Source organism: Sciurus vulgaris, assembly GCF_902686455.1.
Source record: "Sciurus vulgaris genome assembly, chromosome: 9".
In the NCBI taxonomy this organism is placed as follows: domain Eukaryota; kingdom Metazoa; phylum Chordata; class Mammalia; order Rodentia; family Sciuridae; genus Sciurus; species Sciurus vulgaris.
Genome location: NC_136469.1, coordinates 81,372,393 through 81,399,943, shown reverse-complemented (window position 1 = coordinate 81,399,943; position 27,551 = coordinate 81,372,393). Strand labels below are relative to the sequence as shown.

The 27,551-nt window shown below is 36.2% G+C and overlaps 2 protein-coding genes across 11 annotated transcripts in view; one reads left to right on the top strand and one right to left on the bottom strand.

Annotated features, from left to right (window-relative positions):
• The window catches only part of BMP2K (BMP2 inducible kinase), a 150,844-nt gene extending 141,502 nt beyond the window's left edge, over nt 1–9,342 (top strand). For 2 of the 3 annotated variants that reach the window (XM_079152939.1, XM_079152937.1), the window contains one exon: nt 3,605–9,284. In XM_079152939.1, the coding sequence (XP_079009065.1) occupies nt 3,605–5,037 (1,433 nt within the window). In that variant the 3' untranslated portion in view covers nt 5,038–9,284. Of the gene's footprint in view, nt 1–3,604 lie in introns of all 3 variants that reach the window. The other variant, XM_079152938.1, reaches the window with a different exon arrangement.
• Nucleotides 1–27,551, bottom strand: part of PAQR3 (progestin and adipoQ receptor family member 3) — a 69,814-nt gene that overhangs the window by 32,107 nt on the left and 10,156 nt on the right. For 2 of the 8 annotated variants that reach the window (XM_079152946.1, XM_079152953.1), the window contains 3 exons: nt 19,715–19,912; nt 16,491–16,581; nt 10,778–13,635 (listed from right to left, as the gene is read on the bottom strand). In XM_079152946.1, the coding sequence (XP_079009072.1) occupies nt 13,493–13,635; nt 16,491–16,581; nt 19,715–19,912 (432 nt within the window). In that variant the 3' untranslated portion in view covers nt 10,778–13,492. Of the gene's footprint in view, nt 1–4,929; nt 5,068–10,593; nt 10,720–10,777; nt 13,636–13,656; nt 15,499–16,490; nt 16,582–19,714; nt 19,913–27,551 lie in introns of those variants that run through there. The other 6 variants (XM_079152949.1, XM_079152948.1, XM_079152947.1 and 3 more) reach the window with 6 other exon arrangements.

Below are 27,551 nucleotides of genomic sequence, written 5' to 3'. Positions count from 1 at the left end.
TTGCTTTCCATGACATTATACTCACATGGTCTTAGTCCTTTTAGAAAGGTGCTTATCAGTTTGCTTTGCAATTTCCTATTCTTTGACTTCTGAATGTTTTGCACCCTGCGGCTCAGTTTTGCACCTTCTTTTCTCATTAAGTGATGTTTTTTAGTCTGTGACTGTTTCTATACACCCTCTACATGGTGATAATACCCAAGTCTATTTTCTTTAGCCAAACATTAAGCATGTGCTCAAGCCATGGGTATCTTCTTTATCCTTACGTACACATACATCAAGCTTAATGTGTCAAAAACCAATCTTTTTTATTATCTCTACTTTCCAGCTTCTTTAGAAAAATTTTTTTTCAATGCTGGGATTGAACCCAGGGCCTTGCCCATGTTAGGCAAGCACTCTTTCACTGAATTATATATCCCCAGTTCAACTTTTTTACTTACTCTCTGTTAATGGTATCACCATCTTTCCTGAATTTTTCTCTTCAGTCTCTGATTTTTCCACTTTTATCTACCCTTCTGCCATTTTCATCAAAGCCAACATAAACTCTAACTTGAATTACTGCAATTTTCTTTTCCCTGATGGCCCACCCCCAACAAGCTTTTCCACTCCATTTTACTTTTCTACATAGAAGTCGGTCATCTTTTTGGAATAAAATTGTGATCATGGCACCCATTTTAAAGCCTTGTAATAGTTTTCTGCCATATATTGAATTTCCAATGAAATATGGACTCCATTCATGGCTTCCAGAGACCTTCACAGTGTTTCCTTTTCCATTCTTTCCTGCCCCATTTTGTACAGTGTCCCCCTTGCTCACTGTGCTTCAACCACACCAGTCCATTTGAAAGTCCCTCAAACATACTCTTGCTTTTATCTGGAGCAGCTTCCAGTTTATCCTTTGCATAGCTGGCTCCTCATTGTTCATTCTTAACTGTCATGTCCTTAGGGAGACCTTCACTGCCTGCCCACAGTAGACTTTTGCACCCATTCCTCCTTTATTTCAGAGCACTGAATGAAATAAGAAAATGCAAGTAACTGAATTCTGAGCTAAAAAGATCTACAGATGTAGAGTTTACTTTTATTCCTTCATATTTCTTGTAACTTTTTATATTCTGAATATATTTGGTGAGCTCAGAGTAGTCAGTTTCATTTTCTTTTTCTTTTTGGTACTAGGAATTGAACCCAGGGGAACTTTAACCACCGAGCCACATCCCCAGCCCTTTTTTATACTTTATTAATGGCAGGGTATCGCTGAGTTGCTGAAGCTGTGTTTGAACTCATAATCCTCCTGCTTTAGCCTCCTGAGTTGCTGGGATTACAGGCATGTGCCACCACACTGGGCTCAATATCGCGTTTTAATACAAATTGATTAGTCAGTGCTAGGGTAGAGATGGGTAATAAATGAGATGTGATAAACATTTGCAGTCTAGTGGAGTAGGTATTCAATTAAGGTTTGTACCAGTTTCAGGAGTTTGAGGGGTGGCTCTGAAGGGCTGTGACCCTGGCTGGGTCTTGAAACATAGCCACCTTCATGAGGCAGTCTGGTGAAAGAGGGAGATTATAGGACATTCATATTAAAGTGCAGTGTTTTATTGCAGTGGGAAAGAGATGTTAAGACAGGAGAGTGTTGTAGAGTATTTTCCAAGTGTATTACATTCCTGAAAGGGTGGATAGCCATTTGGTTTGAGTTTGAGTAGGCTAAAGAATAATAATGTGGGAAACAGGGTATGAGACTACAGATTTGGCAAGACAACCCAAATAGAGAACCCTGCATTATGCTAAGGGTTCCACTTCAGAGAGCCACTGAAGATTTTTAAGAAGGGAGCCATGTGATTAGTTTTTCAGAAAAATTATTCAGGTGACAAGGTAAAGGAATAGATGGGGGCTGTGAGAATCGTGGGGGAAGCAAGTTTAGAGGCTGAGTTGCTAGGTGAGAGATAATGAGGGAATGAATAGACAAGTGGGAGGAGAAAAGGGAACGTATTTGGGAGATTTAAAAACCACAGACACACACTGGTGGGAAGAGGGGAGATGATTTCCAGATTTCTGCTGGTCTGAGGAACCTCCATAGGTGGAGGTGCTATCCACTAAAGGGAACTGCTGGTGAAGAGCACCTTAAGAGGAAAGATGTTCTCTTGAAATGATTTGGTTTGAGGTTAATGGTAGCATACATATTCTGAGTAGATAGGTAAGTATTCATGGTACATATTAGAGATCTGAGTCTGTAACTCATGAGAAGATTTGGGTTAGAAAGATACCACTGAGCCAAATGCTATCAGTATATTTGGCAGTCAACATACAAGTATTAAAACTCCAAGGAGAAGATGCAGAGGGAGAAACAACCAGGGACTGAACCCTAAGGAACACACATATTTTTAAGGCGGTGTTAAAGACAAGGCTTGCAGACCTATAGGAAGATGACAATACGGACTTCAAAAGAGGTGGAGATAACCGAGGTACCACATGCCAGAGATCACCATGTAAATGATGAGAAAGTAATGGTCCCTCCAACATGAGCTAACTAGTTCTGTGATTAAAGACTGTGCTCCCAGCCCCATCTAATTGTTTTGAAAATATTTGAGCCTGAAGGGAAGGGATGAGTATGTGTGACTAAATCAAATTGACTGGACTAATTCATTCAGTATATCTATGTATTGGGAAGGTAGTATATTTTCATAAAATCTAATAAACTATATTTCTCTTCTAAATACCATACTTAGATTTTAAAGCTCTATATTTGGTGAAGTTTAATTGCCTATCACACAGTCTCCTGATTGTTTACATTTGTTTGAAAGAGAGCCTTTAATGGAATGTCTAGTAGTATAGATATTGTAGCTAAAGGAAGAACCATTTTTGGTACATCAGTTTAGTATCTGGTTCTTAGCTTTGATCAGGCTATGAAGGATGCACTTGTGCTAAGTTAACTCAAAAGACACTGATTTAAATCAGATGCGATAGTGCACACCTGTAAGCCCTGTGACTTGGGAGGCTAAGGCAGGAGGATTGCAAGTTCAAGGCCTGCCTGGGCAACTTGGTGAGACCTGTCTCAAAATAAAAAGGGTTGGGGATATAGTGCAGTGGTAGAGTATCTCCAGGTTCAATCCTCAGTGTGGCAAAAAACAAAATTGATGTGTAAAAGTCAAAATGCTGGTTTGAAAAAAATTAGTGAAACATGTAACTAAACAGACAAGGTATTCATACCTATAGAGACCCATTGATCTCTATGAAAAACAAAAAGAGTTGAAATACAAACAATGTTGTTTGGTGAATTGTTTGCTGCAGTTACAATCAGCTGATTCATCTTACATTAATGTTTGGGAGAAAAAACTTTTTTTTTTTTTTTTTATATTCAGTCTTATGCTGGGTGCTATAAATAAAATTTAGCTGGCAGTGAGGGTCTGTGATAAGTAAGTAGTGTATAGGGACCAGAGACAAGTATGTGTCTGCAGTAAGGACCTAACCATCTACCTGAGGACAGTGACAAAGAATTGAAGACATTATTTTTTCCTTTGAGGGAACTGGTATGAGGGATATGTAATGCCATGTGCTTCATGAAAATGGGGTTTGAAATGTACTGGAAGCCTATAATATTTTTTATTTGAACCTGCAGGTTCTCCAGAAAAGAAAGGTGAATATCCATCCATGAATCAAGAAAATAGCACTACAAACCCTATAAAGAATGGAAAAGCAAGTCCAATATCTAAATATCAGCGGATTGAAAAGAAAACCTCAGCAAATTTATCAGTACGAGGTCATGTACAAAAGGGGAATGATGACTCTGAAAGTGATTTTGAATCAGATCCCCCTTCTCCTAAGAGCAGTGAAGAGGAAGACCAAGACGATGAAGAAGTTCCTGGAGAACAAGGAGATTTTAATGATGATGATACTGAACCAGAAAATCTGGGTCACAGGCCTCTCCTCATGGATTCTGAAGATGAGGAAGAGGAGGAGAAACATAGCTCTGATTCTGAGTATGAGCAGGCCAAAGCAAAGTACAGCAGTGTGAGCGCTGTCTACAGAGAGAAATCTGGCAGTGGACCAACCCAAGATCCTAATGCAGCACTCCTCACCCTAACCCATGTACCTTCTGATGTTGGGGTGGAGACTCCCAAACAGGAGTTTGATGTATTTGGTGCCGTTCCTTTCTTTGCAGTGCGTGCTCAACAGCCCCAGCAAGGAGAGAATGAAAAGAACCTCTCTCAACAGGTGTTTCCTACTGTTGGACTAGAGCAAGAGGAATTTGATGTCTTCACGAAGGCGCCCTTTGGCAAGAAGGTGAATATCCAAGACTGCCCTGTAGTAGGGTCTGAGGCACATGCTATTCCTGGTTGTCCTAAAAGTGTAGATATATTTGGCTGCACTCCCTTTCAGCCCTTTCCCACATCAACAAGTAAAAGTGAAAGTAAGGAGGACCTTTTTGGGCTTGTGCCCTTTGAGGAGATAACTGGGAGTCAACAGCAAAAAGTCAAACAGCGCAGCTTACAAAAACTGTCCTCTCGCCAGAGGCGCACAAAGCAGGATATGTCCAAAAGTAACGGGAAGCGGCATCATGGCACACCAACTAGCACAAAGAAGACTTTGAAGCCTACCTATCGCACTCCAGAGAGGGCTCGCAGGCACAAGAAAGTGGGCCGCCGAGATTCTCAAAGCAGCAATGAATTTTTAACCATCTCAGACTCCAAGGAGAACATTAGTGTTGCACTGACTGATGGGAAAGACAGGGGGAGTGTCCTACAACCAGAGGAGAGTCTGTTGGATCCCTTTGGTGCCAAGCCCTTCCATCCTCCAGACCTGCCATGGCACCAGCCACATCAAGGCCTGAGTGACATCCGTGCTGATCACAATACTGTCCTGCCTGGGCGGCCAAGACAGAATTCACTACATGGGTCATTCCATAGTGCAGATGCGATGAAAATAGATGACTTTGGTGCCGTGCCCTTTACAGAACTTGTGGTGCAAAGCATCCCACCACATCAGTCCCAACAGTCCCAACCAGTAGAATTAGACCCATTTGGTGCTGCTCCATTTCCTTCTAAACAGTAGATACTTCTGATGGATTCTTGGCATTTACTCCTGTTTCAAAAAAGTATGAATAGTTTTATGAATTTGAAGAAAATTTATTTGTATAGCTCTTTATATCATTCATTCTTACAGGTCAGTCAGGATAGGTGATTTTTAAATAAACCAAATAGAAAAAGGAAGTATCTCTACAGGGTAGTAACTTGAAGCCTCTTCCAAGCAGAAAAAGGAGCTAAACAGAAAGCTCTAACCAAGGATTTCTGCTACTGTCATCACAGCATGGAAATGCAAAGTGTGGTACTTCCAGTGAAAGCACATTTCCATCCCAGGTGTGTAGACACTGAGAAGGGACAGTAAAGCTATATCATTATTTTTGATAAAACAGTGTCATTTATGTGCACATCCCAAGCTCATTCCAGATGCAGCATTTAAAATTAGGCTATTTGTACAGACATTAATTCTGTTTATGAATTTTACGGTTTCTTCTAATTTTCACACAGAAAAAAACAAGCAATCTAGCTCTCCTAAAGAATTAGGAAGATCTTATCAGGAGAGTGTAGAGTCTTTAGTTCATACACACTTCTCTACAAAGCAGAGCCAGAAAAAACTGACTGTTGTGCCTAAAATTCTGTGTATTTTTAAAAACAAGTGCCATTAATATGGGATATCTTATGATAATTATGTGAAATAATTATGTTAATTAGCTCAGTTTAGCCCTTCTACATGTATACATATTTCAAAACAACATGTACATGATAAATATATATAATTTGTCAATTAAGAAATTTTAGAAACATGGAGTATCTAATTGAAGCCTAGAGTAAAAATGTAAAGACATATCTGGCATTTGAAAAATGTAAAAGACATGAATGTTATGTAAGAACAAAAAAACATTGAATACTTTAGAAACACTATTTTTTTCAAATGGCTTCTTGCCAAAAACTTGTATGTCCCTAAGGAAGCAGATAATTAAAAAAAAAAAAAAAAAAAAAAAAAAAAAAAAAACTGGGAGTGAGGACAAAGGTTGTATAGAAACTTTATTTCAGGAAAAACAAATGTGGCTGAAACCCTGAATTTTTAAGATGTTTACAATGTAAAATCATGTTGCATTTAATAATGTACTTTGTTAAACTACCACCTTCATCAAATATTCCCCAAATCATGAGCAACAGTTATTTTACTTAGGTTTAGACAGTGGAGTACTTTTAATAAAGTGCACAAAACAGTGACACCCTCAAAGCCTTATAGGCAGGACTTGTGCATCCTGCTACAAGTACCTCTGCACTAACACACCAGATCTTAAAATGGATATAAGGTATTAGATGATGAGGGACTAGCATCTTAATTCTGCTAGCTGATTGTGTCTTTTTAGTGAAAAGAACCCAGCTACCAAATTGCCTTTTTTCTATACCATAAATGATAATTAGAAATTTGAGATTTTATAGAAATGTTTAATGATAATGACATGAATTAATGTGAATATAGTATCTAAGCTTTAAGTTATAATTAACTCCCTATCAGATTAACAAAAGTTTCTAGAACATTTGTGAAAAGGGGTGAAAATTCATCAACTAGCACTCTCCTTGGGTGTTCTTTGCACCCAATTAAAGTGTATTTTATGAGTAATCTTATTAGAATCCTAATTATAGTGCCCCAGTAGGATAAATTATTTGCCAGTTTTCAGTTTTAAACTTGTAATGAAGCAAAGGATATGTAACTAATCCACATACTTTTTATTATTTTCTAGTGCTAAATCAGACAGAAATTGATGAATGGGGAAGCGATATGTGAATCACACTGTAGCAGAGGCAGACCAAGCATTACATTACTATTTATAGTTGTGCTTCTAGAGCTGGACTGCACCAATTACTTGTCCTTGTGCCAAAGGCAAATGTTTTTTGCACCTTTTTTTCTGATTCTCAGGTTGATTAATTCTGCTAATGCAAATGTCCAAGTAGATGTTCTTTTAAACTACAAAATAGATTCAAGTGATACTTTCTTTTAAGTGAAGAGTAAATTTATGAACTACAGTAGGTTTGTATCAAACAGAATTTTTTTTTAAAAGAAATCTGTTGGATAATGTGTTCATAATATGCTTCTTTGACTATTGTAATCCTTCATCTCTTGATCTTAATTAGCTCATCTTTTAGAAGGGTAGTAGAGGAACTAATACAGTCTCCTTAGGATGTAAACATAAAATACATAGTTTTATTTGCTCTTCAATACACTGAATAATGTAAATGATTCAGACACTGAAGAGACCCTTTGGCTTAAAATGTTGGGACAGATTTCTGAGGAAACAACTCTGCCATGGCTTAAAATATTTACATTCTTGTTTATAATAGCATAGTCTGGTGACTTTCCTCTTTTTAAGATGGTAGCTAAGAGGAAAAACTTAGGATTCAATTGGGGATCCAATGGAATAGAAATGGGGAGATTCCTTTGTGTTGAAATAAGAGGCATTTTTCCAAGGAGTAGAGATTTATACTTTCCATTTTCATTCAGCTCCCCCACCATAGTTAAGGTGTAGGTCAACTCTACACAACTGATGCCCAGGTTAATTCCCTGATGAGAATTAAATTCCCAAAGCACATGGTAGCATTTATGTTATCTGGCACATTTAAAGCACTCAGTAAAAGTTTTGTTCTAATATGGGGTGGTCCAGCTCTGATTTAAGCTTAATATTTAAGAAAAAATATTTTCCTATTACTATTTGGATGTGCCCTGTGCTTCTAAGGATGCAAAGTAGTTATAACTCTAAACCTGTTATACTTGAACATCACTAAGGGAATTAACACATGAAGCTAGCAAAATGTGAGGCCAAAGTTGTTTCCTAACAGCTTTAACAATGCTTGTTGATTCTGAATCATCTTTTTAAAAGTGGACCATTTGCTTAACTATTTTAATATCACTTCAATAAAATGTTATTATTTAAAAGAACAGTTTTTATGGCATTGAAGAATATATCTGCTAAGACATAAAAACTGGTATATATAATAGGTGGAGGAAGGGAAGTTGCAGGCTAGATGAAATGTACTGATTAGAATATTTATTCAGAAGTGATAACAACCATTAACCATCCTTGGGTATATACACGTGCATTTGGGCATAGTTATAACATCTGGATTTGCAGACAGATGCAACCTTTCAGTCCTACCCTTTTTATCAGTGATAGACTGTTTTCATTTTGCTGGTGGAACAGACTAAGATGGAATCCACTCTTCTATGTTGGTGTTCATCAGTACAGTTTCCTTACTACTCAGCTTTTCTACTGGGTTTAAGTTCTGGTACTTCACATAAGCACTGTCAGAAGGTACAAGTGTATTAATATCATTGGTTCTGAGGAGTTTGGGTACATTTGTTTAAATATATGTAAAATGTGCAGTGAATTTTTTTTTTTTTTTTTTTTTTTTTAGCAAAACTACTCATCATTTTAGGTCCAATTATTGAGTTGACAGTCTACTACTGTGAGAATGAGATGACATATCTACTGTGAGAATAACATAATGATTATTTGAAAACTTTTATATTCAGTGGTGTTTTCTATATTAAGATATAATTATATACACATGCATGCACATCACATCTCTCTACTGGAGTTAATGTGAATTTTTAAAAAATGGAATTGCAACCACAATCATAGCTAAAAGAACATTCACTCCTAGTGAGGGTTTACAAAAGCCACTAAAAGAATAAAGTAAGTGAAAATGCAAAGGGTCATTGGGGTTCTGTTTTATTTTAAAATTTATAGTACTACTTTTGAAAGAGAATTGTTTTTATTACTATGCTCTTTTTGTGATTGAGAAGTCATCTAATAGCAGTATAGAAGCTACTTTTTTAATTGCTGGCAAACAGCTTTAAGTGCACTTTCTTTGATTACACTTCCATTTTTTGTTAAACTTGAATTTTCTGAAGCCTTTTATGTACCACTAAGCAAATAACTTTAACCTTTAAAAAAAAAAAACCCAGATTTACACCTTTATTATATTTCTAATAGTTGTAAAGTATACTTGCTAAAAGTAACTTCAGTTCTCAAATGTAGCTGGGAAACTCGTGAGACAGGATTGGTTGTCCCCTCCATATCTAATTAAGCACTAACTGACTTTATGACTTTATTGCCTTTATATTGCTTATTCTTGAATTCTGTCCCTGATACACTTTGTTTTGTTTGAAATTTGAAGTTATTTTCTTACTGTATTTATCATACCTCTTTTAATAATCTGCTTTCTTTAAATGCAATAAATTCCAAATGGATTACTTATTCTTTATAATCTGTGACTTTGGAGTTTTTCATTATTTGTCTTATTAAAAGTTTTGGATATAAACTTCTATTGATTTCTTTCATTTACACCATGGATCTTACACACTTATTGTGTACTAGGAATATTAAAAAAAAAAAAAAACAAAAAAACAAGATTGTTCTTAAGGAGCCCTTAGGATTTAAGTAAGAAAATCCATTTGACCTAGACTTTTTGCAATAAAAATTGTTTTAATCACTTACTGTTATTTATAGTGATGATGGTAAGGCAGAACCAAAAGACCTTGAAATGCCTTTAGGATAACTTGTTTGGCATAGAATTCACATTATTCCTACTTTATTTTTTAAACTATTAAAAGTTTGTTAACATATAATTGTTAAAAAATCTTTGAATGTTTTGCTTCTTGACTATGTCAGAAAAGCAGCTTTGGAACATTAATGAGGAAAACATGGAATTGATGGCCCAGGCTTCAGTATGATAATGTAATGTCCCAAAAACTGGAGCCTAGATTGGTGGCTTGTGACAGTGTCTCAGTCATAAACCAGATTAATCTTATTTGTACTTTTTCTTTCTTTGAAGTAGTAACATTTATTTCAAGCTATGTGGAAAAATAAGGGCTTTTGTGTCTTAATAGCACAAAGCAGCACAGTATCACAAATGATGAGAAAAGTTATTTTAAAAAGTCTGCATGTATCACTGTTCAAATTGTTATAGTTAACCCCTATGGTTCAATTTGAGCTGTTTTGAGTAATTCCCTTTTGCAATAATTCCCAGCTCAAGCTTCATATGTGGCATAGTTAATACCCTCAAATTAAAGTTATGCACTCTTGAAGTTGTATTTGTTGCATTGTTAAAAACAGGGCTGGCACAACTGAGAGCACATGTAGGCTAGGTAGTGTTTAATCCTACATTTGTAGAGCAAGAAGAGGGCCTCAGTGGCTGTTCATTTCAGCCATGTGAGTATATAGAGGTTGACTTTTCATACCACTACTTTTGTCTCCCTTCAAAAAGTGTTCTTTTAAAAGTAGTTTCAGTTCTGGATCATTACCTTACTACCCTACAGAAGTATGGTACAAAATTTCAGGGGAGCCCAATACTCAAAAACATCTATACCTCTCTTCAATATACACATGGATATAATGCACATAAAAAGTACTTCTGCCCTTCTAATAGCTCAGCTGATTCTTTACACACTTTGGCAGGGATGGAATTACTCAGTGATGATTTGGGGTGGATATGGATCTACTAAGCAATTGGAAGGAATCTAGAAGTGCAGGCTTTGCCCCTTGACATTTAGTACAGGGCAAAGTATATCTCTAGTAAGTACCTGCCAAGTGGAGAGTTGTACAGCTTTATGCCAGTCAATCACAATCTTCAAATCGTATACTCTGTCCAGGTGGGATGCCATAAGATGTGACAGATATTCCCTGATTCTTCATTCCTGATTCTAAAATATGATTTTAAAGCTGTTATGTATTATAAAGAATGACAAGCAGCACTTAATATATTTAGTAAACCCAGTTTATTTACATAATACATATTTTGTCATGCAACTTATAGAATTGCAGTGTAATAAACAAAAATAGACCAGCACTATCTTGCTATTTGAAAATGGCTTTATAGAGAAATATAACTGTTTCTTAAATGAGTTAACCACAACCCTAAAAATTGCTAAAACTTAAAGGCTAAAAATAATTTTTAAATGTACTTTTAAAGTCTATAGATAAAGAGCTTTTATAGTTTACACATAGATAAAAATTAAAACTCATCTTTTTTAGTACTGTAGCTGGAGAGTATATGTTTAACATAACAAAAATAACAAATATACATTATTACAAGGCTCAGATTTCTAGGCAACTTTTAAATATTCTTTAATGTTAACAATGTCTTAAACATTTTACCAGTAGTGCTGTGCACATAACAGGTGGTCAGTAAATGCTGACATACGTGTTTATAGTTGACAGCAACTCACATTCATGTGAATATTCCTTTATAATAAATGCATCATAGTAAAGATAAAAATCAGAGGATAGCTTTCTTACAATATTTAACATTTTCACAAAATACTTAAGTATTAACATGGAATAATTCTTCCTACAGACCTTGTATGCTCTATGATTCAAAGAAATAATATTTAAAAAACAAAGTATGCTCTTTTTTATGTATTAATTTGGATGGCAAGTATTACATAATTCATACACTATTGACAAAGATGAGAATTTTTAAAATTAAAACAAGACTATTTTCTTAGAACATTTTACTGAAAAAAAAAAAATGGTTCCACACCTAAAATAACTGAACTTTCTCCTCATTTTTAACTTGATAATAACTACTTAGTGTATTTTCATTTGGACAAAATGTCAACTTAAAAGCAATGGTATTATGTAAGCCAAAAAGTGATGTTTTAGGGGGAAATATATCCTATTTACACCAAAATCTTCTACTACTTAGTATATAAATCAAACTTGTGGTCTTAAGAGATATTATAGCCATTTTCAAAATAGCATTTCACCATAATAATGAGTATGACATAGCATGCCCTTATGGGGCCCACTAGAAAAAAATTCTCCTTGCTGATATACCAACATGGAAAATATCTTATTCTAAAATCACTACACTGGAAAGTAACAACATTTTAGAGATGGATAAACTGAGGCACATTAAAGTGACTTTTCTAATACTGAATGTACAAAAGGCATTTTGGGAATAAGATTCAACATCAATCAACATCTTTTTAGATATTCAGTCAATTCTATCCTGAAAACACACCAGTATTTAAAAGTTTGTCAACTCATTAAGAAACACCAGTAATATTTTATATTCTAACAATTTTTTTATGAATGTCTGCTTTAAGAGATTTAATTTATGCATATGAAATGATCAATGAACAAAGGGTAACAATTGGTACAAACTATTTTAAGTATAAATTAAATGACAAATTTAATGCTTCAAGTTCAAATTCTATTTTATCCATTTTTAATCTTTTAGTACTGGGGATTGAACCTAGGGGCACACTACCAGTGAGCTATATCCCCAGTCCTTTTAATTTTTAATTTTGATACAGGGTCTCACCAAATTACTTAGGACCTTGCTAAACTGCTGAGGCTGGTCTCAAACTTGTGATCCACCTGCCTCAGCCTCTCAGGTCGTTGGGATTACATAAGTATGCTGTCACATCCAGCTTCAGGTCCAAATTTTAAATGGTGAACATAACACTTTATCAATGCAATATTAACTCATGCATAAACAAAAGACTGAAAGCACAGTCCTAAAATGGGGCATCAGCATGATTTTGATCTAAGGCTTAAGGTTCAGGTCAGGGTTAAATCAGGGCCATGAGATCTTATGGCCTTGAAAGTAGCACCCATAGAGCTGGGAGTCGTCCTCATCAAAATTCTAGAATTTTGGATGAAAATCTATGATCCACTCTCAAGAATTCAATTATGATATGGAATTAAATAAACTCTGGAATTAAAAGGTTTGGATAACTAATAATTCAGTTATTAGATCATAGAATTTGTTGCTTAATCACGTCCTTAGTTAATAATGTGATTATTATCTGATAAGTAACATTGCATGTTCTTTTCTTCCTCTCAATACCTCTCTTAAAGATGAACTTTTTAGTTTCTGGCAAAACTAAAATTCCTAATGTTCCTAGGGAGAGGAGAACCTGTGGCTAAAGGAAATAATATTTTAAGTGCCAGTTTTTCACAAACCATGTATTTAAAGGCTACAATTATTCAAAATCACTATCTTGGCTTGTATTAAACAAAGACTGTTACAACCCTCGCCTTGATTAGGCACTTAAATTTGATAATTTGATGAAAATACCTTCTATTACAGTAATCACACAGGATGACTCCATTTCAAATGGAGATGAGCCCTTCCTAAGAAATTAAGCTGGTGTCAAGTAAACTGAATCCTATTTCTACACTAGTTTCACATTCATTGTTACTATTTGGATTGATTGTTATAATTGCCAACTAATTTTCACTTTCTGTATAAGTAGCAAATTAGTAGTTTTAAGGGTCTGCAAAGCAGTTATTACTACAGATCCCTAGGTATATTTTTTCCACTTTTATAAAGTAGTACTCATGATACAGTAAACAAGAAGAAAAAGAAAAAAAAATGAATGGGAACCTTAGAAATAGTGGGGTATACAAGTTCCCATTTTATATTGCTTAACAACTGAATTCACCAGGTGGCCATACCTGAATTCTTCACAAATGTGAAACATAGTCAGGACAAGGCTTGCTATGTCTGTACTGCATGACATACACTGTTGACTGATGCCACCAATATAACATCACTACTGCAAGGATATGCCATATTTGGTGGCTAGATCCGAGGTAGTTTAGTTGTCCTAGAAGGAAGGTAAAAAGAAATTAATATTGATTGTACTATTTTGATATTAAAATAGTTTCTAATCTTCAGCCATGGAATTATGGCTTAGCAGCAGAAAATTTTTATTAGTCTCAGTGCCTGAACACTAGAGATTAATTCAGATCCAAGTGTTTTTAAAAAAGGATGAACACATATTTGGATCTAATTTTAAGGATTTATTCCTCTAGCACACAGGTAATTTTTAGAAATGCTATTCACAGTGTTTTCTTAAAACCTAACTTGTTTAATTTCAGGAATTTGACCTTTTGCCTCCCATGTCTCAATTCCTATCTGGTGTAATAGAAAAAAAATTATAAGAAACTAGGGTTACACATCAGAGGGTGATTTAGTTATGAATCTGTTGAGTAGGAGATGCACTTTGTGTTTAGATGTGAACCTGCTAGAAGCACTTATTTATTTTACACAGGTATGCAAAGAGAAAACTGAATCTTATATGAGCCCTGAATCTTAAATTCTAATGGAATAATCTGCAAAACTCTGTAAGTAGTAATGGGTTAATTAAGGTTGTTTAGTTCATATATATACAATTTCAGAAAATAATTTCTCTTTGTGGTTAAATATTAAATTCCAGGGAGATTAATAATTAAAGTATGGTATATAACAAAAGAACAGCTATAACAACTTAAGTGTAAACTTTCTCTTACTCATGGTGAGTATGTGATCACGTAATGTAACTGTTCTCCAACCTTTTCTCCCTTTTTTCTTACCAAGAATAATAATTTAGTGCAGAATACTGATACTAAAGTATAAGTCAACAGGATTCTTTCTATATGGGTTCTCAGCCTTCCCATGCCCTCCGGGGGACAGGGTACAGACTCCTAAACTCCCAAAGAGGCTTACAGGTTCATTTTTAAAACTCAAATACAGCCCTAAGCAACTTAGTGAGACCCTGTCTCAAAATAAAAAATAAAAAGGGCTGGGGATGTGGCTCAGTGGGTTCACTGAGTTCAATCCTGGTACCCCTGGGTTCAATCCAATCCTAGTACCAAAAACAAAAACAAAAAAAAAAAAAAAAAAAAAAAAAAAAGAAAAGAAAAACCCAACACAAATAGAGGATTATAAAAAAAATTGGTTATTTTGTAATAGTAAATAGTAGTACAAGAGATCTACTCAATTCCATTCATGATTCCTCAGAGATACTTGGATCCACCAAACACCACTGTGGTGTTTATGTATTTTAAAAAATTTAATGTGAGCTGAATTTAAACTTTTAGGCTTAGTTTTTTTTTTCAATTTCCCAGTATTTACTGCCTGTATTTCCCCCACACTTTTCTCTGAACATTTGAGACTATCATTTTCACCTCTAAAGCCTTTAGTGTGTTTATGGTCTTAGCATTTCTACCACTTTCATGTACCTGCACTACACCACAGTGCATTTGATCTTCTGTGGGTTTTCTACATTAGACAATTTTAAACCTTGGATCTGAATATTTTAAGGTCTAAAAACACTATGGCCACAATCACATACTGTAAAAAATTTTTATGGCTCAATTTTATACTTGTCTGTGAAGAGAAACAGAATTTTTAAAAGAATCATTAATAAGATACAAAAGTATATTTTACCAGAATTTGTTTTCTGAGGAAAATTCTGGCCCTGCTTGGAAGATAGTTGGTCTTCAATTCAGGAGCATATCCTGGTAATGTTCCCATAACCTGATGTTTACACACTCAGACTCTTGGTATTCCCATTCCTATTCAAAGCTCAGTGGTGAAAAACCAAGTGTACAGAGGAATGCCTGAGGATATGTGGTGGATTCATTCTCTATTCCAGGTTTTTTCATCCTTTCTCTTTCCCATCTTTAATTCACTGTGGAAGAGATTCCTAACCAGGAAGAAGGGACGTCAAGTTTGCAGTTTGGAATCAAGCAAATCCCTGACTTTCTGTCTTCCAAGTTAAAAAAAAAAAACATTGTTTTATGTACTACATTAAAGTTGTTATTGAGTCAAAGGCTTACCTAGATATGTATCATTTTGCCCTTCATTAAACTACATGTTTCATTTTTAAGACCAAGTTGAGGGACATGCTAGCATTTATTGTCAGCTTAGTACCTGTTAGGAACTGTGTTGTTTTATGTTCATTTTCTCATCTAATCCTCATGAAAACCCCAGAAGAAGTATTATCTCTTTTTCATATAAGGAAACTGGAGCTAAGAGAGTTTAAGTAATTTATTTAGCTCATGCAGCCAATGTAATATTTTCCAGGCAATCAGACTCCAGAGCTATAGTACCAAAACAAATACATGTTTTAGAGAATAATCACTCCACCCAGTGTCCTCTTTGTTATTTTCCATCATAAATACTTTTCTCTGTACTGAAGAATGTAATCTATCCTTTTCTTATGAGTATCTTAGGGATGCCAAGACATTATTTTCTTCTTAGCTCTGGGTAACAGGAAATAGAAAGTACAATCACAGATAAGGGGGAACTACTGTATTATGATCCCCACTACTTACTGAATTCAACTCATACTCTGAGGAAAAATGTGTGAAAGCCCTTTGAAAAGTTGGAGCTTTATATAACATTAAAGAAATAGGAGTATTATCCTATAATCCAAAAATATTTAAAAAAATAAATCTAAGTTCTGATTCTGTGAATCATTTACTTAAAGCATACACATAAGACTAAAGCCACAGGTGCTGGGGTTGTAGCTCAGTGGTAAAGCACTTTCCTAGCATATGTGAGGCACTGGGTTCAATTCTCAGGAACACATATAAATAAACAAATTAAAGGTCCATCGACAACTAAAAAATAAAAAAAAAAAAAAAAAAAAAAAAAGAGTAAAGCCACAAAAATCTCTGTGAAAGAGACACCTACCTGGAAAGTACCGTTCTGGAACTTTGGAGATGTAGAATAGGAAAGCAAGAAGAGCAATCACATACATCACAATTACACGAGGTGCAAAATCCTGAAAAGTAAAACATGTTTTTTTTTTCTTTCTACCTTACTGAATTCTCTTTATTATGAATATAATGGTAGAATTTAAAGATTGTTATATCTGAATTGTTCTATAGATAAATCTCATAAATAACATAAGCCTGAGCTTTCATTCTACAGGAAGAAGTCCACAGAAATGGAGCAGAGTGGATGCCCCAAAGGTTAGGCTACTAAAAGATACATAAAGAACTCAAAAAACTTAACACCAAAAAAAACAAATGACCCAATCAATAAATGGGCAAAGGAACTGAACAGACACTTCACAGAAGAAGAAACACAAATGTTCAACAAATATAAGAAAAAATGTTCAACATCTCTAGCAATTAGACAAATACAAATTAAAACTACACTGACATTCCATCTCACTCCAAGAAGAGCAGCAAATATCAAGAAAACAAGTAACAATAAATATTGGCGAGGATGTGGGAAGAAAGGTACACTCATACATTACTGGTGGGACTGCAAATTGGTGCAACCACTCTGGAAAGCAGTATGGGGATTTCTCAGAAAACTTGGAACCACCACTTGACCCAGTTATCCCACTCCTCAGTCTATACCCAAAGGATTTAAAATCAGCATACTACATTAACCACATCAATGTTTATAGCAGCTCAATTCATAATAGCTAAGATGTGGAACCAATCTAGGTGCCCTTCAACAGATGAATGGATAAAGAAAATGTGGTATATATACCCAAGGGACTATTACTCAGCCATGAAGAAGAATGAAATTATGGCATATGCTGGTTAATGGATGGAACTTTAGACTATTATGCTGAGTGAGATAAGCGAATCCCCAAAAACCAAAGACCAAATGTTCTCTGATATGCAGATGCTAACACATAATAAAGGGGGAGGAGAATAGAAGTTCACTGGATTAGACAAAGGGTAATGAAGGGAAGGAGGGAAGATTGGAATAGGAAAGACAGTAGAATAAATCCAACATAACTTTCCTATGTTCATATATGAATACATGACTGGTGTAACTACTCATGTACAACCACAAGAATGGGATCCAAATTAGAATAATAAATACTCCATGTATGAATAATATGTCAAAATATATTCTATTGTCATGTATATCTAAAAAGAACAAATATAAAAAAAAAGTTTTCCTGGCCTTGATAAAATCAGCCAGCTATAACTTACACATATTATTCCTAATTCTGATTATACATCAAATTTACCAAGAATCAAACAAAAACAAATTATTGAGAAATAAAAACAAATTATTTCTCTTCCCAATTCAAATACATGAGAATTATCATAGCCCTCCCTCAGATTCCTCAGATTAATCAACCTCTGATTTTTCAGACTTTCTAAAACCTAACTTCACCTCACCTCTTAGGATTATCCCTTCTGGAACTTTTCACCTTTGTTAATGACCTCTCCATATTTTAAATATTAAAGCTTATTAGAGAATTTTCTAAAAGTTTCCCTTTGTTTTCTCATTGGAATGATCTATGATCATACTGGAATTCCATCTTTAATAACCACTATCTTCCTATGTCATATTTCAATTTTAAGACTTCTGAACATGAAATGATTCTCATTTTTTCCCTGCATTTCTTTAGTATCCACTGACTTAATACGTCTTGTTCTTTTTCTTTGTTATTATAAGCTTAAAAGGGACCACATCCAAAATTTTAATTACTTCTATATTAACAAGTTATCCATTTGTTAGAATTAAATTTAGGGTGGCAGCTTCCCATTCTATTTTCTTATTTTTAGGGAATTAAAACTGTCAGAAAAATATTTTCCTAGATAGCAGGATCACTTACATCCTTCATCACTACTATCTCACTTTCCTCCCAGTTTCCTAACCTTAGGAAGAAAGCATCACCGTTGTCCTCAAATGAACCAGATCAAATCACCCAATTCACTATCATAGAATGTTCTTTCTTAGTAATATATCCAAGTGCTCCCCACCATACTGTTGCCAACTTCATGTAAGTGAATGTAAGCCTACTTACTACTAATGGTTCTTCCTCTTCTACTAATACATGTTTTACTAATAGCTGATTCTCTTGAAAAAAGCCTGCTTTTAAAATCCCACATTCCAGACTAAAGGTCCCAATGCAATAAATAGACATAATTTCGGCCAGCTTCCCTTTTCTTTTCTTTTTTTATCTTTTGGTACTGGGGATTAAATCCAGTGGTGCTTTAACAGTGAATTACATCCCCAGTCCTTTTAATTTTTTATTTCTAGATGTAGTCTTATTAAATTGCTCAGGGTCTCACTAAGTTGCTGAGGTTGGCCTTTAACTTGCGATTCTTCTGCCTCATCCCCACCTTCAGTTGCTGGGATTATAGGTGTCTATCACTGTGCCTAGCATTCTGCCAGCTTTCTTGGTATATATCCTTATGTAAGAAAATTTCAGGTTTATTCTGTAGTACACACTTGGCATTTTTATACGTATCTCTAAGAATATAAGTCTTATTTCTAATCCTTATCTCAAGAATGTTCAATTCTGAGGATCTTTCTAATGCATATCACCCTTATTCCATAATACCTGACATGAATAGCTCTTCTTTTAATTTATAATTTGTTTTCCTCGGTGGGTTGAATATGCTTCCCTGGCTCCATCAACCAATGTGATGATAATGTCCAAATCTTTATCACTAGTCTCAAATGGGGCCTAAATTCCAGACCCTAAGTGCACCTTCTATCCTACTGATACCTCAAATTCAACAGATTCAACAAAAATATTCTTTCCAACTCCTCTTTCCCCCACCAAAAAAATCAAGTATTCCTACTTCTATATTTTGGTAATCACTGGCATTACCACTGATCTAGAGACAAAGCTAGAAACTTTGAAGTCCTCCACAGATAAAGACTTAGGTATTTTATATACTAAAGGTAAGAGAAAAAGAACTACGAATGTGTTACTTCACAGAAGACATTCAGGGAAAAAATACTAATGAGACTACATATGCTCTTGAATGATATGCTTATTTATATAGCAGTGAAAATTATGTTGTCAGCATACAATTAAATATGTTCTCAAAAGATGCAAAATCACCCACTAATGTTTATACTACTTTACCCAAAATAAAACTGAAAGATAAAAAAAATGAGACAAATACTGATGACACTTAACGTACCTGTACAATAGGAGCACCAATTCCTCCATTGAGCCAAACCCAGTGAAGAGTAGGGATTACTCCATAACCCGAAACAGAACAAAAGATGATAGAGCGGAGCCTCTGCCATTGCTGTGTGAGGTAATTGGGATGAATCTGAGCAAAGAACACTGCCAGGATCATGGCAAGCACTGTGATCAAGTATACTTGTCGCCAGTACTGAAATGAAAGGAAACCAGATTTTAATTCTGTTATTAACAATAAAGGGAGGAAAAGAGTAATTCTGGCTTGTATATAATATATTCCAAACTACTTGGTATTTTCAATTCCAAACAGGATTATTTACCTTCCTTAAAAAATATTCATATGCCATACAACTGTTAAGTTTCATAGAATGACAAACCAAATTCTGAAGCGAGCTACCAAAAGACTGCATTTATTCCTACAAAAGCATTTCCTGAATAGCTAATATATTCAAGGCACAGTTAAAAGTTCTGTAGAAACATAGCTGACTATGACATGGACTCTCCCAGAGGATGAGCATGTGGACTCTGGGAGGGGCAAACATGGACAAATGATCATAATCTAATGACAAAAATTATAACTGAGGCGTTTCAAGATTGCAGACTAGAGGGTGGCTGCATTTCATGTTGCTCCAGGACTCAGGATTCAAGAAGAGGTGATATTGAGAGATTTGGGACCAACTCAAAGCCACCGGGTGAGTCTCTCCCGTTGGGGAGGCGTCCCGGATGGGGCGGTTGTTCCGGAATGCAGGGAACTGTATGAAGTAGAGCTGCCCAACGACACACCCCTCCCCCCGCTGGAGCACTGAACTTGGACAACTGGGAGCATCGTAGAGGAGGCCACTCAGCATGACACTGGGACTCAGAGCGACCCACCAGGGCTCCGGGCAGCTGCCCAGAGGAGGAGGTGTGCAGCGAGCTGTGTGGACTCAGAGTGACCGCTCCTGAACACTGGGGGGCTGCCTAGAGGAGGAGGAGGAGTGCGGAGGGTCGGTTGTTCTCCGAGCGGCTGCACCAGAGCTCTGGGCGGCTGCCTGGAGGAGGAGGTGTGCGGCGGGTCGCTTGGACTCAGAGCAACCGCTCCTGAACACGGTGGGGGGGGCTGCCCAGAGAAAGAGGAGAAATGCGGCGGGTCACTTGGACTCGGAGTGACTGCACCAGGGCTACGGGCAGTTGTCGGGAGGAGGAGATACGCAGTGAGTTGCTTGGACTCCTAGCCACTGCATGGGAACACAGGGTGGCTGCCCAGAGGAAGAGGTGTGCGGCGGGTGGCTGGGACTCAGAGCGACTGTACGGGGCTCCAGTAGCTGCTCAGAGGAGGGGCCGCATAGCCAGGCGATTAGGTGCAGAGCAGGGTCCCAGGACCTAAACAGCTTCTGGGTGGAAGAGCCGCACAGAGACGCGCTTAGGGGCGGAGCGAAGGTTCCAGGACTGCGGGCAGCTTCTCTGAGGAGGGGCAGCCTAAGGAGACTCGTCTGCAAAGGGTGAGGCTCCCAGGCCCAGGAGGTAGGTCCGGACCCCTAGGAACGTTGCAGAGGAAGGCAGCCCAGCCCAGGCAGTAGTTGTGGATTGAGGGGAACCTCTAGGGGGGGAACTGACCAGCGAGACCTCACCACCGGGTGAGTTTTCCCAGCTGGGTGAGGTTTTCTCTGGTAAAACCAGAGACACTGGCCCAAACAGGCCTTGCCTCAGCCCACAGCCTAGTTCCCCTTTGGATGACCATTGGTCAACAAGTGGAGGCACCTCTGCCCACTAGCAGGGAATATACCCCACCTGAAGGCCACTACACCTAGAGAGGCAGCTTCCTTGTGGAGCACCGCATTATCAACTTCCTCTAAGACTTCAGGCTACTGAAGGCTAAGAGGGGATATACTAGAAATCTTCAGGGATATTGTAAGTCAGTAGATGAAATCTGCAATATCTCAGCAGTCCACTGATACCTGAACAACATGAGAAAACAAGGGAAGAAAATGCCCCTAACAAATCTAGATGTTACATCAATAAAATCCAATGAGAGCATGACAGAAGAAATGACAGAAAGGGAGTTCAGAATGTACATAATTAAAATGATCAGCGAAGCAAACGATGAGATGGAAGAGCAAATGCAGGCATTGAATGAGCACACCAATCGACAGTTAAAGGAGCAAATATAGGAAGCAAAAGATCATTTCAATAAAGAGTTAGAGATATTGAAAAAAAAAACAAACAAACAGAAATCCTTGAAATGAAGGAAACAATAAACCAAATTAAGAACTCCACAGAAAGCATAACCAATAGAATAGAACACCTTGAAAACACAACCTCAGATATTGAAGACAAAATATTTAACCTTGAAAAAAAAGTTGAACAAACAGAGAAGATGGTAAGAAATCATGAACAGAATCTATAGGAACTATGGGATATCATGAAAAGGCCAAATTTAAGAATTATTGGGATTGAGGAAGGCTGAGAGAAACAAACCAAAGGAATGAACAATCTATTCAATGAAATAATATCAGAAAATTTCCCAAATCTGAAGAATGAAATGGAAAATCAAGTTCAAGAGGCTTATAGGACTCCAAATACACAAAATTACAACAGACCCACACCAAGGCACATTATAATGAAAATACCTAACATACAAAATAAAGACAGAATTTTAAAGGCTGTGAGAGAAAAGAACCAAATTACATTCAGGGGGAAACCAATATGGATATCAGCAGATTTTTCAATCCAGACCCTAAAAGCTAGAAGGGCCTGGAACAACATTTTTCAAGCCCTGAAAGAAAATGGATGCCAACCAAGAATCTTATACCAGCAAAACTTACCTTCAAATTTGATGATGAAATAAAATCCTTCCATGATAAATAAAAGCTAAAAGAATTTACAAAAAGAAAGCCAGCATTACAGAACATTCTCAGCAAAATATTCCATGAGGAAGAGATGAAAAACAAAGAAGCAAATCAGCAAAGGGTGGAATTATCCTAAAGGAATTGTCAAATAAAGGAGGAACCAAGTCATGTCAAAAAAAATAAATAAAATAATAATAAAATAAAAAAAAAAAAATGAACCAAATGACCAGGAATACAAATCATATCTCAATAATAACCCTGAATGTTAATGGCCTCAACTCATCAATCAAAAGACATAGACTGGCAGATTGGATTAAAAAGAAAGATCAATATGTTGCCTGTAAGAGACTCACCTCATAGAAAGAGATACCCATAGACTAAAGGCGAAAGGATGGGAAAAACATACCATACACATGGACTCATCAAAAAAGCTGGGGTATCCATCCTCATTTCAGATAATGTGGACTTCAAGCCAAAGTTAGACAAAGGGATAAAGAAGGACATTTCATACTGCTTAAGGGAAGCATAAATCAGCAAGACATAACAATCAAAAACATCTATGCCCCAAACAGTGGTTCATCCATGTATGTCAAACAAATCCTTCTCAATTTCAGAAACCAAATAGACCATAACACAATAATACTAGGTGATTTTAACACACCTCTCTCACCACTGGACAGATCTTCCAAACAAAAATTGAACAATGAAACCACAGATCTCAATAACACAATCAATAATTTAGACTTAGCAGACATTTATAGAATATCGAATACACTTTCTTCTCAGCAGCACATGGATCCTTCTCTAAAATAGACCATATATTATGCCACAAAGCTAATGTTAGCAAATACAAGAAGATAGAGACACTACCTTGTATTCTATCAGATCATAATGGATTGAAATTAGAAATAAATGAAAGAGTCAAAAACAGAAACTACTCCAACACCTGGAGATTAAACAATATGCTATTATATTATGAATAGATAACAGAAGATATTGGGAAGGAAATAAAAAAGTTCTTAGAGGTAAATGAGAACAAAGAAACATCATATCAAAATCTCTGGGACACTATGAAAGCAGTATGTAGAGGAAAATTTATTTCATAGAGCGCATTCAATAAAAGAAGTAAAACTCAACAGATAAACGACCTAACACTACAGCTCAAAGCCCTAGATAAAGAAGAACAGACCAACACCAAAAGTAGTAGAAGACAGGAAATAGTTAAAATCACAGCTGAAATCAATGAAATAAAAACAAAAGAAACAATCAGAAAAATTAACAAAATAAATAGTTGGTTCTTCGAAAAAAAAAAAAAAACATTGATAAACCTTTAGCCACACTAACAAAGAGAAGACGAGAGAAAACCCAAATCACTAAAATTCGGAATGAACAAGGAAATATCACAACAGACACGACTGAAATACAAAACATAATTAGAAGCTATTTTGAAAATCTATACTCCAACAAAATAGAAAATTTCGAAGACATCAACAGGTTTCTAGAGACATATGAATTGCCTAAACTGAATGAGGAGGACATACACAATTTATATAGTCCAATTTCAAGTAATGAAATAGAAGAAGTCATCAAAAGCCTACCAACAAAGAAAAGTCCAGGACCAGATGGGTTCTCAGCCGAGTTCTACAAAAACCTTTAAAGAAGAGCTCATTCCAATACTTCTCAAAGTATTCCATGAAATAGCATAGGAGGGAACCCACCCAAACTCATTCTATGAAGCCAATATTACCCTGATACCTAAACCAGACAGAGACACATCGAGGAAAGAAAATTTCAGACCAATATCCTTAATGAACATCAACACAAAAATTCACAACAAAATTTTAGCAAATCGCATACAAAAACATATTAAAAAAATAGTGCACCATGATCAAGTGGGTTTCATCCCAGGGATGCAAGGTTGGTTCAACATCAGGAAATCAATAAATGTAATTCACCATATCAATAGACTTAAAGTCAAGAATCACATGATTATTTCAATAGATGCAGAAAAAGCACTTGATAAAATACAGCATCACTTCATGCTCAAAACACTAGAAAAAATAGGGATAGTGGGAACATTCCTTAACATTGTAAAGGCCATACACCCTAAGCCCATGGTTAATATTATTCTAAATGATGAAAAACTGAAAGCATTCCCCCTAAAAGCTGGAACAAGGCAGGGATGCCCTCTTTCACCACTTCTGTTTAATATTGTCCTTGAAACTCTAGCCAGAGCAATTAGATAGACCAAAGAAATTAAAGGGATATGAATAGGAAAAGAAGAACTCAAACTATCCCTATTTGCTGATGATATGATTATATACTTACAGGAACCAGGAAATTCCACCAGAAAATGTTTAGAACTCATAAGTGAATTCAGTAAAGTAGCGGGATATAAGATCAATGCACATAAATCTAATGCATTTTTATACATAAGTGATGAATCTCTAGAAAGAATAATTAAGAAAACTACCCCATTCAAATAGCCTCAAAAAAAATAAAATACTTGGGAATCAATCTCACAAAAGAGATGAAAGACCTCTACAATGAGAACTACAGAACACTAAAGAAAGAAATTAAAGAAAACCTTAGAAGATGGAAAGATCTCCCATGTTCTTGGATAGGTAGGAAGAATTAATATTGTCAAAATGGCCATACTACCAAAAGTACTATACAGATTCAATGCAATTCCAATTAAAATCCCAATGATGTACCTTACAGAAATAGAGCAAGCAATTATGAAATTCATCTGGAAGAATAAGAAACCAAGAATAGCTAAAGCAATCCTTAGCAGAAAGAGTGAAGCAGGGGGTATCGCAATACCAGATCTTCAACTCTATTACAAAGCAATAGTAACAAAAATGGCATGGTATTGGTACCAAAATAGAAAGGTAGATCAATGGTACAGAATAGAGGACACAGACACGAACCCAAATAAATACAATTTTCTCACACTAGACAAAGGTGCCAAAAATATGCAATGGAGAAAAGATAGTCTCTTCAACAAATGGTGCTGGGAGAATTGGAAATCCATATGCAACAGAATAAAACTAAACCCATATCTCACCGTGCACGAAACTAAACTCAAAATGGATTAAGGACCTCGGAATCAGACCAGAGACCCTGCATCTTATAGAAGAAAAAGTAGGGCCAGATCTTCAACATGTCGGCTTACGACAAGACTTTCTCAACAGGAGTCCCATAGCACAAGATATAAAAGTGAGAATCAACAACTTGGATAGATTCAAACTAAAAAGCTTTCTCTCAGCAAAGGAAACTATCAGTAATGAGAAGAGCGAGCCTACAGAGTGGGAGAAAATCTTTGCCAATCATACTTCAGCTAGAGCACTAATCTCCAGAATCTATAAAGAACTCAAAAAACTCTACACCAAGAATACAAATAACCCAATCGACAAATGGGCTAAGGAAATGAACAGACACTTCACAGAAGATCTACAAGCAATCAACAAACATATGGAAAAATGTTCGACATCTCTAGTAATAAGAGAAATGCAAATCAAAACCACCCTAAGATTCCATCTCACCCCAATTAGAATGGCGATTATCAAGAATACAAGCAACAACAGGTGTTGGGGAGGATGTGGGGAGAAAGGTACACTCATACATTGCTGGTGAGGCTGCAAATTAGTGCAGCCACTCTGGAAAGCAGTGTGGAGATTCCTCAGAAAGTTTGGAATGGAACCACCATTTGATCCAGCTATCCCACCCGTTGGCCTATACCCAAAGGACTTAAAATCAGCATACTACAGAGATACAGCTACAGCAATGTTCATAGCTGCTCAATTCACAATAGCCAGATTGTGGAACCAACCTAGATGTCCTTCAATTGATGAATGGATAAAGAAACTGTGGCATATATATACAACAGAATATTACTCAGCCATAAAGAATGATAAAATTATGGCATTTGCAGGCAAATGGATGAAATTGGAGAATATCATGCTAAGTGAGATAAACCAATCTCAAAAAGCCAAAGGATGAATGTTCTCGCTGATAAGTGGATGATGACACATAATGGGGGGTGCGAGGCGTTAGTGTTAGGGTTAGAGTTAGGGTTAGGGAGGGGGGCAATAATGGAGGAAGGAAGGACTGTATAGAGGGAAAAGAGGGATTGGAGGAGTGGGGGGAAGGGAAAAAATAACAGAATGAATCAAACAACATTACCCTATGTAAATTTATGATTACACAAATGGTACGCCTTTGTTCCATGTACAAACAGAAACAACATGTATCCCATTTATTTGCAATAAAAAAAATTATAACTGAATTTCAAAGTTGTAGAACCACTGAAAAGAGAACAATGTTACCTGGGATAAAAATGCTTCACAATGGAGGCAACATTTAAGCTAATATTGTGTGGGAAGAAGGAGCTCTCAAGAAAAAGGAGCAGCAAATGTAGCAGGGAAATTTGGAAGCTGAAAGGCAGCAAGGTCAGGTTACTGATTTTGAACTTTATCATGTTGTTATTCAGGAATAGCAGAGTTCTTCAAGAATGGGGTGACAGGGTCATTTTCAAATAACATCAGTGTAGAAAACAAAGAAGTGATAGGGAGCCTTCTAAAAGACTTTAAAGGTTTATTCAAAGAGAACCAAATTCTGTTGAAGAATTTAGATGCAAGGGCAAGGCTGAGAAAGCATTTCTGAAGTACACTAAGGTCTTAATAGGTGAATGGTATGTGGAAGGCTCAACCCTTTCTATCCTGAAAGGCCAACAAGTGGCTTCCATTAATGGAGGAAATGAATGAAGACCTTGCAGGTTTGGGGTGTACATGATGAGGAGCATGAAAATAGGTTCGCTTGAAAATATATTAAGTTTGAAAGGTTGATGGGACATTTAGGCATTTAAATGAGTATTGAAAAGCTGGTATTGAAGCTCAAAAAGTTAGCATCATAAAAGATCTGAGTTCTTAACTTGGCTCCAGGGAACTCTGTAGGGTTATTCACCTCCTGCATTGCAATTCTGGATTGTTTCTTTAGGTGTGT